At 45.1% G+C, this 12,437-nt stretch overlaps 1 protein-coding gene across 1 annotated transcript in view; it reads right to left on the bottom strand.

The window, feature by feature from the left end:
* Trim36 (tripartite motif containing 36) overlaps positions 1–4,897 on the bottom strand; it is a 33,593-nt gene extending 28,696 nt beyond the window's left edge. Inside the window, exons 1-2 of the mRNA XM_052155870.1 lie at positions 4,609–4,897; positions 2,009–2,243 (exon numbers count right to left, since the gene is read on the bottom strand). Of these exons, the coding sequence (XP_052011830.1) occupies positions 2,009–2,243; positions 4,609–4,635 (262 nt within the window). The 5' untranslated portion in view covers positions 4,636–4,897. The remainder of the gene's footprint in view (positions 1–2,008; positions 2,244–4,608) is intronic.
* Between the last annotated feature and the right edge of the window lie 7,540 nt (positions 4,898–12,437).

The following is a 12,437-nucleotide window of genomic DNA, read 5'->3' as shown; positions in this document are numbered from 1 at the left end:
TTTCTACCTCTCCACCCCAAAGATCTCCGCTGTGGTGCTGTGAACAATGAACAGAAAGCTGGATTTAAAACTCCATCCCAAAGAGAATACTCACAACTTGTTAACAAAAGAGAAAGCAGTGACTGTGTCCCTCACAGAACACGATTATTGGATCAACAGTAAGTGTGTGTGTTTCCTGACACACAGGATGTTTACAAAGGCAGCAATATAAAACAGTCAAGTGATGATCTTACAGAATTTGGCTGCACCACTATCAGGCAATACTTGAGAGACATATGTTTTTGTCCTACAAATTTGTGTTTTTAAACAGCCTCATATCTGGTCACTAAGTAAATTCAAATATTTTTTTGTTTGTTTATTTGTTTTCTGAGCTAAAAAACTAATTTACAAAAAGATTATTAAAACTCACTATCTCTGATAACAGGAAAATATAAAATGGAGGAAAAGATTACACACATATAATCAGAAATATAAAACAACACATCTTTTCTGTTTACACACCTGGATGGGTAATTAACATATATACAGAAACCTTATGCTCTCAAAGTAGCCTTTTTTAAAAGTCTATTAAGTATGTATTCTGCACACAGAATCAAGTAAATCTTTATATATGTCATGTATATATAAACCATGTATATAAAAATATGTATATATAATGCATGAAAGTACTACTACTGTTTACTCTGATGGAGTAAATACATGGATAGAAATACTGACCAAGGGGACTCCACTGCCTAAGGCAGGCACAGAAAAAGATGATACTCTTTAAATGCATCTTAGAAAGAGAGATGCTTTTTTTGAAAACTGAAGGGTAAATTCACAAGACTAAAAAGTGGCCCCTGTCCTATCAGTGGGAGAAACAGAGTAGAGTAGGCCAAAGGTTTAAAGATAAAACCCAAGTGCAAACAGCTCAGAGCAGAAGCTCTGCAGTCTGGAACTTCTGGGTACTCACATACACACTCCTCAGTATGGACCAAGATTAACATGAGCTGCAGTCACCACTAACTTTAAAAGAATTCCACTTGCTTCTGTAATTTTAAGGTAATTTTACTTTACATCACCTCTACAACTGTTCAGAGACAAAACCATCTTGACAGAAAACAGGGTAAATGTTTTCTTGACAGAAAACAGGGCCTGTGATATAGGTACAAAATATAGGCTATGTGTCATTAAAACTACTTCCATATATTATTGCAGAATTCTAGTATTCATGATGATCAAAACCCTTGTTTGGTGGGAAAGGCAGATTGTCATGTATCCCAGAGTGGCCTTGAGGTCACAGATCCTCCTCCCAGGTGCTGGTAATACAGGCCTGTGCCACCATACCCTGCCAAAACACTTACTTTAAAAAAAAAAAAAAAAAAAGAGAATGTCATGCCAGTAAGGAGATAAAGGTTCTCAGGTAGAATGATACCACATTTGATTTGCTTTAAAAAAAAAAAAAAAAAAAAAGTTCTCTAAGGTTGGAAAGATGGCCCAGCAGTTAAGAATACTGGCTGCTATTCTAGAGGGCCTGGGTTTGATTCCCAGAACCTACATAAGGCTCACAACCAACTATAAGTCCTAGAGGATCTGACGCCATCTTCTGGCCTGAGAGGACATTGCAGGCACATGGTATACAGACAAACATTGAAACACACAAATAAAATAAAAAGTAAAATCTCAACAACAAAAGTTTTCTAGAAGTAACTTTTATGTAGTCCCATCCTTAATTCTGCACTATTTATTTGCACATTAACTTTATCGGTGCTTCTCTAAATACTTCATTATTCTACCATTATTGATCACTTAAAATAAAGACAGTTGTAAGCAGTTTAGCACAAAGTTAGTATTCAATATCCATCTTAAGTGCCTATCAAAAAACACAGGTTCATTTTGACATTTTAAGTGGGGGCTACTATTATAACTTGTTCACTTGGAAAACAATAACAAAACCCATCCTCCTTCCAGTTATAACTGAACCTCTATCAGTAAGCTCCCCCTGCCCCACCCAGCTTCTCCCACATACCTGGTCTGTTAATCTTGTCAATTTTATCCATGCTAGGGGAGGTGAGCCGGAGTCGGGGGCTGCTCTGATTAGAGCTGTCTGACGCCACATCGTTGAATGAGTCATCAAGAGACAGTAAAAGTTCTTTCACACACTTATGGCAGACGCTGTGCTGGCAGGGAAGGATCAGCGGGTGTGTAAACAGTTCCTTGCATGCTGGGCAAATAAGCTCCTTTTCGATATTCTTAATAGTCACCTTAGGATGAAAACCAAAACCAGGGTCAGAACTCTCGTGGCTAGATATGTCAGCATGCCTGTTCATTCTGTGTAAATACATGTGCTTACCGTTCCAAAATAGAATTGTGAAACAGACCTTAAAAAGTGTGACCTTCCCAGATAGGGGGTAGTGGTGGCCATACCACAGAGGCAAGCAGATCTCTGAGTTTAAGGCCAGCCTGAACTTGGCTCTACAGAGCAGGTTCCAGGATAGCTAGGGCTCCAGAGAGAAATTCTATCTTAAAAAAAAAAAAAACCTATAACTATGAAATTCCTTTAATATACATGGCATGGAACTAAGAACTAATGATATAAGACAAAAGAAAGTAAAATGTAAGAAAAAAAATTTTTTTTGGTTTTTTCAAGACAGAGCTTCTCCTGGAACTCACTCTGTAGACCAAGCTGGCCTCAAACTTAGAAATCCACCTGCCTCGGCCTCCCAAGTGCTGGGAATAAAGGCGTGTGCCACCACGCCCGGCTAGAAAAAAGTTTTAATAAAGATATTAAAGGACCACACCCTATCAAAAATCACAAACCTGTTCAAACCATCAGGGACAAGTTCCTGATTTAGGACTTTAGTGAAATTCTAAAAGGGATAATTTTCAACAAAAAAAAAATAATTTCACTATGTATGACACTAACCATTCTTAATGCATGAACTCCACGACTGCCAAATAGCAAGAGCTGGTAATAATAAATAAACACCCATGATAAGCCAGTATGTTAAGGAAATCTTAACTGAATTCTATTTATAAGTTGATTGTGAGCAATTTTCTACATTAAATTTGACCATTTTCATGTGTTTTATGAAAATGCCGCTAAAATGCTTAAGGCTCTGAATTGCATATCAAAGCAGTTGTCATAAAAGCACATCATAAATATTAAAGGTATGGAGAGGACTAAAAGACACCACCCTAAAAGCTGCTTCCTTCAAACCTATAGGTATTAAATTATTTCACCACCTTAAATGAAAAACACTTTAGGGTCACAACTAAAAAGGTTTGGTGACTCCACACTATTTTCCCATCCAGCACCTATACAGATTGGGGGGGGGGGGGATACTGGGAAGGTGGGAGTAACAGCACTTACATTTCAAATTCTACAGATTACTGTTGGCATCACTGAAATTTTAATGAAAAGCCAACATGTTTTTAAAAATCTCCATCTTATGTAATCATTTCATCTATAGGAAATATACAAAAAATTGTTGGTGTGTTTCTCTTTTATTTTGGGGGTGGGGAGGATTCAAAACCATTTTCCTGTGTAGCCTTGGCTGTTCTGGAGCTAGCTCTGTAAACTAGGCTGGTTTTGAACCCAGAAATTCACTAAATATGCATTCCCAGTACTGGTTTTAAAAGTGCTCAGAAAGTAAAATTTAATTCACTCGTTTTGATGAAACAAGTGTATGCTAATCTATTTCCCCACCGGTGACACAAAGGACTTTAGTAAACCTTGATAATCACACCAGGAGCAACTGGCTTCATCACTGCCAACAGATCATTAATGCAGTGTCTCTTGAGGAATCACAACTATTTAAAAAGGCTCACAGCAGGCTACGATTTCAACGAACCTGGAAATAAGAACGGTCACACCTAAACTCACACACCAAACACTGGATATTCACATTTTTATGTCTCTTCACCCAGTATCACACTAATTTAAGGGAAAAAGAAAAGATATATGCTGACTACCCAAAATCGAATCTTGTCCCGTTTTACACAAAACCAATACCATCAGCTCCACCTCCTATAGGAATACCTAAAAATCATTTCCATTTTTCCTTGTGCCTAAATCATTTGATTACGCTGGATATAATGTAATTCTTTCTTCAAAGAAAAACCAGTTTTGTTTTGTTTTTTTACATCCTTCGAGTTAAAACCAATGTGATGCGATAGCTCACTCAACTGTAAAGGGGTGGGTCAGGAAACTTCGGTGGTAGACGTGCCTACTCAACCTCTGCAAAGAAAAGGCTTGAACCGCACAGCCGCAGGGGCCCCGGCCCCGCCCAGCGAGCCGGAGACAAGGCTCCCAGCCGGTGGCAGGAGCAGCCAGGGTCCAGGAGGGACGCCAGCGCCCCTTGGGGCTCCAGACAAAGGGCGGCACGCTGGGGCACGCGCCCTTCTCTTAAGCGCACAAGACACCCCGAAGCGACTACTTCTGCAGACGGAACCCCACGGAAGAACCTGTCGAAGTCCCCAGCGTGTCCAGGTGCACGGTCCCGGACCAGCGTTTCGCTCCCTCCCCACGGGACCCCAAGCCCCTCTGGTCCCACTCAAGAACAGAAAAAGGCGCCGCCGCACAGTGGGACCAGCCCGGAGAGAACAACCCGGAGAGTAAGCGCGTACCTGAGAGTCTGAGGCATCCCCCTCCATCGCAGCCCTCCGCCGGGTGACATCAACCACGGAGTCCTTACAGGCGCAGCCGGCCCCAGCAGGGTCGTGTGGGAGAGTCCCTGCGGCGGCTCGGGAGCCTCGGGTCAGACCGGAGGGCAAGCTGGTCAGCCAGATCCGGCCAGCGGGCCACGCGGCGTGGGACTGGCCGGCGCAGGCGAAAGCACGGGCTCGGGAGAGTGCGGTTGCTCCCTGCGAGGGCCCCGGGAGCCGCGAATGACGCCCCGCTGCCGGCTGCGGCGGCGGCTCGCGCGGACTGCAGCTGGACTAGCAGCCAGGCGGAGACTGGGGCGGTGGCGCGGGGCGGGGCCGGGAAGGGGCGGGGCTGTCGCCCCGGCAACGGCGCGGCCGCACAAAGGAGGCGGGACTAATTGGGGCGTGGTCAGTGGCGAGGTGGGGCTCCGGAGGGGCGGGGGACGGGTTTATAGCTACCCACCGCTCGCGCTCCCTCTAGGTCCCCGGGAGTTTAAGTCCCGCAAGTCCGGGTGACAGCTCCGGGGTCGTGGGACGTACGTTCTGGCTCTGCGGAGCTTTGGTCCATTTCACCTTTTTCTGAGGGCGTTCCCAAAGTGCGCGCGAAAGCCTGGAGACCAGTGACGCTCCCAGGGAACTAAAGTGGGGATGGGGCAAGTGCGCCCCAGGGAGCACCCGGAGCGGTACTCCAGGGCCAGCGCGAGATCCCTCCCACTCCTACCGCCACCCCTAACCAGGCTGGCCTAGGGGAAGTTCCCGGGTGGGTCCCCCAGTCTTCTCCCTCGGCCTCTTCAACCTACTCTTCCTGCTTGGTTTGGGTTTTTTCTTGAAGTCGCGTTCCCTGGTCACTGAGCACTTAAAGTATGTCCGGTTTTTGCTCAAGCAAGGGCTTGGCGCCTCGCGCCACGTAGGAGCCCAGTGTCACTGGGACAGCCAGCCGGAGGAGCAGGAATTCCAACCCTGGGTGCTGGCCAAGGATTGAAGTCAAGATACTGCGGCAAAGCCCCCGCCCTAGCCCAGCCCACAGCCACCTTGGGGTTTCGCATCTGAACACCATGGGCAGGCATCCAGAAAAGCCCCGGCAGCCACACCAAGCCTGCACTGGCCAAGGGTCTAGATGGGCGCATTTTGCCTGCTTCCTGCGCACCCACCGGCAGAACACCCACCAGGCAGCCCGCTACAGTCGGGGGCAAATATTACTAGGTAATTAAAGCCTGCTTTCTTGATGGCTAGTTTCATCTGTAGATATTAGATTCAAAGAGCCTTTGTCCTAACTTCAAGGAAGCACGGAGCTGCAGCGCGACAGCTCCTTTAGGTTTTGAAACGCATCCTACTTTTAATTTCCTGCTTGGAAGAAATCTGTTTCCTGCGGCAAATTCCACATCTTCTCACAGCTCTGACACCAGCGGTAACTTCGTTGTCACCAGGCAGTTAAATGACCATAGCAGTGAAGAACTGAGAAGAACAAGGGACTTCCGCATCTAATGGCTACCCTCAGTCTATTGAGAGGATTCACGCCCTGCGGGAGGACGGAGGGTGGGGGACCAGCAGTGGGGATGACTGAGCTGTTCCTATCCAGATAAGCTGCAGCACACGTTAGACCCTGAAAGCTTCCTTGGATCTGAAGCATGCGTCCCAAGCAAGAAAGAAAAGAGAGAGCAGCAAACCTCTCACCCCACAACACATCCCTAAAATATACTTCTTGAAAGTCTTGCCTTTCAAAAGTATAAGTCTATTTTTGTTTCTAATGTTGGCCTTTGTATTAAAGATACATTAGCATGCTTAGATAGGCCTTTGAGCCAAAACATACTAGATGGCAGAGTAAAAGAAATTAGGTTTCATTAGCACAGACTGAGGATAAAACTTTTATAGACAACACCTGGGCGAATGTAGCACTCAAGGGTCTCCCATTCTACAAAGCAAACTTCACTGATGTATTTCACATTTGGCCAGCAAACTTCTGTTAGACAACTTGACAAAATGTGGGGTTCTAGGCACTTTCAAACGTTTTTTTTTTTTTTTAATGACAGTATGAATTGCTACAGCTTACTCGAAAGGGAAATTTATCAATTCCTATTTTTAAAATTGCAATACAATAAGATTTGTGAATGACTCAGGGCTAAGAATGGTCCTATTTCAATACTTAACGTATATTCAAAAAAATCTCACTTGCATTTGTAATGACTAAATACTTTCCATCATGTCCATTTGTGCTACAAAATTCTTTGTAGCAGATCCATTTGATGAGAATGAACCCCTGACTCAGGGAACCTCACAGAAGAGGGGAACAAGGAGTGTGGAGGACTGTAAATACTGCCATGGGGACATGTCATGGCGGCTGCACCTATGAACTCAAGGGAGCTGTGGTTTCCTTCCCAACAAGAGCAGTGAGCGTTCCCACAGACAGAACTAGCCGGGACTCAGTGGGTTATTAACCAACTCTGAGGACACAGTGGACATAAGAGGACATGTTGGGGTGCCTGGGAGGGCTGGAAGTTGGGGGGCATATGGCGAAATTCACTGCTTAAAGATATGAAGTCACCAAAAAATACATACAATATTTTTAAAATATTAAAGATGTCTAAAGCATAGTGTTTTTTTTTAAATTAAATCTGCCAAACATTTATAGAGCAGAATTTTAATCCTCAGCACTATATTGCTGCCACTCTGGGGGATGTGTGTGTGTGTGTGTGTGTATGTGTGTGTGTGTACTGTATTGTGTGTAAGTGTACAGGCATGTGTTCATGTAGGTAAATAAATGAATAATAAAAATGAATACAAGTGAGGCTAGAGAGATGGCTCAGCAGTTAAGAGCACTGTCTGCTCTTCCCAAGGTCCTGAGTTCAAATCCCAGCAACCACATGGTGGCTCACAACCATCTGTAATGAGATCTGATGCCCTCTTCTAGTGTGTCTGAAAACAGCTACAGTGTACTTACACATAATAAATAAATAAATCTTATTAAAAAATGAATACAAGTAAGTATAATATAGGTAAATAAAATGATTGAAATACAGTGCAAAGTGGGTCAGGAGAGATAATAGGATTAGTCAAGTGTATGAGAATTACTTTCCACTCGTATTGTATCGCTGGCATATTTTTTTTCCAGCATGTGCTTGTTTTAATTCTAAAGCGTTTTTGTTGAGAATTCTATTGATCTAGAAACTGTTAAAAGCAGGAAGGGAGTGATGCTAGCGGCAAGTCTGAAGTCTGCTGCTGTAAACCACCGGCTCCCCACTTCCGTAGGGTCAGCATCCTCTTTGGCTGCCAGGATTCCATCTGCTTCCCATTCTTGGCACCCACAGCTCTAAGTCTCCCCTTAAAAGGTACCACGAGGGCTGGAGAGATGGCTCAGTGCTTAAGAGCACTGACTGCCCTTCCAAAGGTCCTGAGTTCAGCTCCCAGCAACCACATGGTGGCTCACAACCATCTGTAAAGAGATCTGGTGCCCTCTTCTGGTGTGTCTGAAGATAGCGACAGTGAACTCATATAAATAAAATAAGTAATTCAATTAAAAAAAAAAGTACCACGCCCCTTCCTGGGTCCAGATTAAAATCCCCGGGTGGCTTCTTGTGAGTCCCATTTGTGCATTTGCTTTGAGATAGGCGTGTTGCCAAGCTTGGTCTCAAGCCATGATCGCTCTGCTTCTTAAATGCTGGGATTACAAAGGTGTACTACCTTGGGCTGGAAAGATGGCTCAGTGGTTAAGAGCACTGACTGCTCTTCCAAAGGTCCTGAGTTCTAATCCCAGCAACCACATGGTGGGACACATCTGTAATGAGATTAGATGCCATCTTCTGGGGTGTCTGAAGACAGCTACAGTGTACTTACATATAACAATAAATAAATTTTTTAAAAAATGTATACGACCACGTCTGTCTTGCATAGGTGTCTTATTATTTGAGCCTTTGAATCCTTTTTATTTCTCCTTTATCCAGATCAAACTGTTTCTTTTCAGATACTGCTCTTTTTCACCCTCACAATCCCTCTGCCTACCAAGGATGCCCCTCTGCCTGCCTATCTTGCAGAGACAGTCTAACACAGTGGTTCTCAACCTGTGGGTCACAACCCCTTCATAGAGGTCACCTAAGACCATCAGAAAACGCATATATATGCATTATGATTCATAGTAGTAACTAAATTAAAGTTATGAAGTAGCAACAAAAATAATTTTATGGTTGTGGTCACCACAACATTGAAGAACTGTATTAAAGGGCTGCAGCATTAGGAAAGTTGAGAACCACTGGTCTAGTGGGTATTAAGGATTGCTTGCTTGAGATAGAGTACTGTTCTGGTGGCTCTGTGTACATAGGGGGCAGAATACACTATGCGCTATGACATAGCACCTTGTTCTTGGGATGTAAGGAGAGAAGGGTGGATGTGCATGGGCGGGTGTGTGTTGGGAGGCAGGAATTAAAGGAGAGGTGGCAAACTTTCAATGACACAAAAGGAGTGAAAATACAGAGGGCTGGCAACACCAGGATTTCTATACACGCTGGGGATTTTTTTGAAGGCTGTGAATAAAGTGGCATGACGCTGGTGAGAGGGCTTGGTGGTTAACAGGAGTCGCTCTTCTAGGGACCAGGTTTCCATGCCCAGCACCTGCATGTTGGCTTACAACCATCCCTAACTCGAGTTCCAGGGAGTCTAATGCTCTCTTCTCACCTCTGCAGGCCCCAGGCACATGCAGGGCACACAGACATGGCTTTGCATTGTATAAGTGGTCCTTTGTTTGTCCCCCAGTTTGGTGTGTCCTACCCCACCAGTCCTGCCAGGTTCTGTTAACATGTGGGCCATAATGAAGCACACGGAAGCTTGGTCCACACCTGCCAGCTCCCTCAAGACTATAGACCTTCAACATCCTTGGTTTCCTCTCCCTCTCCCTCTCCCTCTTTCTCTCCTTCCCTCCATCCCTCCTCTCCCTTTCTACCCCTCCCTCCCTCCCTCCCTCCCTGTCTGCCTCCCTCCCTCTCTCTCCCTCTTTCTCTCTCACTCTCTCCTTCCTCTCTCCTCCCTCTCCCTCTTCTCTGTCTTCTTCTCCCTCTCCTCCCTCTCTCCCTCCTCCCTCTCCCCCTCTCCTCACCCTCCCTCCCTCTCCTCTCTTTCTCTCCCTCTCCTCCCTCTCTCCCTCCTCCTTCTCCCCCTCTCCTCCCCTCCTTCCCCCTCTCTCCTCCTTCTCCCTTTCCCCCTTCTCCCTCTCCCCCTCCCTCTCCCCCTCCTTCCTCCTCTCCCTTCCCCAACCCCCTCCCTCTCTGCCTCCGTATATGTGTGTATGTCTCTCTGCCTGTATATGTGTGTGTTGGGGGGGGGGGGGCGGGGTTGATAATAAACACTAAACCCAGAGCCTGACTTAGGCTGGGAAAGTGCTCTATCATAGTCGAATCTCCAGCCTACTTACTTGCTCTGCCACAGGACTGTGCCTAGTTCATGAAGTCCAAAAGGTTAACAACTGATTAGCACTACTCTCTCGGCTCACCTGCTCTCTTATGTTGGCTCCTGGCCACCAGTAAGAGATTATATCCTCTACTGGGTTGGGTCCTAGTGACCACGGTGCATTTTTCAGTGAGCGCCCTGAAACACCAGGCTTTACCTCGAGTCTAAAGCAGGCAGAGTGCCTGTTGTTGTGCTATGTCCTAAACAAAAAGTAGAAGTGAGGTGACTACAAACTAACTCATGACTAAGGGGAACCCCCTCAATCCTTCAGTATCCCTGGAAGAAAATGCAGACAGTTCCTAGACTTAAGGGAAATGTAGAAGCTAAACATGAGGGAAACCACAGGGTCTTACAGTGGTTTGACACACTGCAACCCACACTGCCAGGTATCGGAAGTTCAAGGTGAAAGGCAGTAAACTGAACTGTCTACCAGTTAGACCCAAACCTGGGACAGGGCATGTTCCCCAGTCATAAGCTGTTGCTATGGTAACAGTCTGGAGAGAGGCATCCAGAGAGCACCTGGCCAGGTCCTACTCATCTTTCCAGCTGACATTCCAGACTGACTGACTGTGAAGAGGAGAAAGAACAGCACCTGAAAAGAAAAACCAGTGTCGTGTGACAGGTAGCCAAGAGCAGAGAAGAAATAAAAGGTATCTAAAAGTGCAAATGCCCAAAAGCCAGGCAGAGTAGCGCATGCCTGTCATCCCAGAATTCAGGAAGCTGAAGCAGAAAGAGAATGGGTTTGAGGCCAGCCTTGGCTACATGCTTGCTTCAGAGCAAGCACACAGGTGTGATCCCAACCCCACAGAGGATTCATTATGGTCTAATTTTCATTGGCCATCACCTCTAACTCGGACCTCATGTGTACTTAGAGCTTAGGATGCTCAGATGCTCAGCTTAACTGAATTACACACCCTCGTTTCTGAAGTCTGAGTCAGGGTTTCTATTCCTGCACAAACATTGTGACCAAGAATCAGGTTGGGGAGGAAAGGGTTTATTGAGCTTACACTTCCACACTGCTGTTCATCACTTAAAGGAAGTCAGGACTGGAACTCAAGCAGGTCAGGAAGCAGGAGCTGATGCAGAGGCCATGGAGGGATGTTTCTTACTGGCTTGCTTCCCCTGGCTTGTTCAGCCTGCTCTCTTATAGAACCCAAGAACACCAGCCCAGGGATGGCACCACCCACAAGGGACCCTCCAGCCTTGATCACCAACTGAGAAAATGCCCACTGCTGAATCTCATGGAGGCACTTCCCCAAGTGAAGCTCCTTTCTCTGTGATAACTCCAGCCTATGTCAAGTTGACACACAAAACCAGCCAGTAAAGAAGTCATGTTTGATGTTTGGAAGCCTTGTTCAAAAACTACTTTAGCTTTTAGGTCTTAAGATAAAACCCTATAGGCACTTAACACTGTAGCACCCAGCCAACAGTTCCGCAATGGGAAGATAAGAGAGGTATAGGTCTGCCCTGGCAGGAATTTCTGGTTGGTGTCAGGAGTATAGTCTGCATGGCCAGTGGGCAAAGGTGAGGTGAATAATATTGGTATATACAGGTTGTCTACTTTTCCTTTGATTACACTGTATTATTCTCCTTAGGACTGCTAACATTAACATACCCAATTAAAATTGGATGATATATAAAACATTTTTAGTATATGATTTAAATATTATACATACTTGAATTAAGTTGTTTTTATATGGATTTCGAATTTAACTGTATAGCCCATATTTGTATATGTGTGCTCATGTGTGTACATGTGTGCATATGGAGGACAGAGGACAATCCTGGGTATCATTCTTTAAAGTGTCAGCTATCTTTTTAAGTATTTTCAATTTTTTTTGCATTTATTGAAGTGGGTCACACATATGTCCTTGTTCATATGCACAGACACAAAAATCATGGTACACATGTGGAAACCAGAGGACAACTTGAGGAGTTAATTCTCTTGTTTCTAATATGTGGGTCCTGGGGGCCAAAATTGAGTTGCCAAATTTGGCAGCAAGTGCCTTTGCTTTCTGAGCCATCTCTCAGCCCTTTTTGGTTTTTATTTTATTTTATTTCCTAAATTTAAAACCGGTCTCTCATTGGCCTCAAACTCTCTAATAGGCTAGGCAAGGCTAGATGACCAATGAGCCCACAGCCCACGTGATCTGCCTGTCTCTATTTTCTCAGCACTGAGATTGCAAGTAGGTGCCATTGTGAGCAGCACTTTTTAGTGGGTGTTCTGGGGACCTAAGACAGATCATTCCTCGCAAGTCCTCTATGGATTAAGCTATCTCTGCAGTGCTATGTCAAGCATTTTTTTTTAAAACATTACTTTGTAGGAGTCAGTTCTCTCCTTATGCCATGAGGGTCAGGTTTGGAAGCAAGAGCCTTTA

Source organism: Apodemus sylvaticus, chromosome 13 (genome assembly GCF_947179515.1).
Source record: "Apodemus sylvaticus chromosome 13, mApoSyl1.1, whole genome shotgun sequence".
In the NCBI taxonomy this organism is placed as follows: Eukaryota; Metazoa; Chordata; class Mammalia; order Rodentia; family Muridae; genus Apodemus; species Apodemus sylvaticus.
Note: the sequence above shows the minus strand (reverse complement) of the source record. Positions and strands in the feature narration are given on the sequence as shown.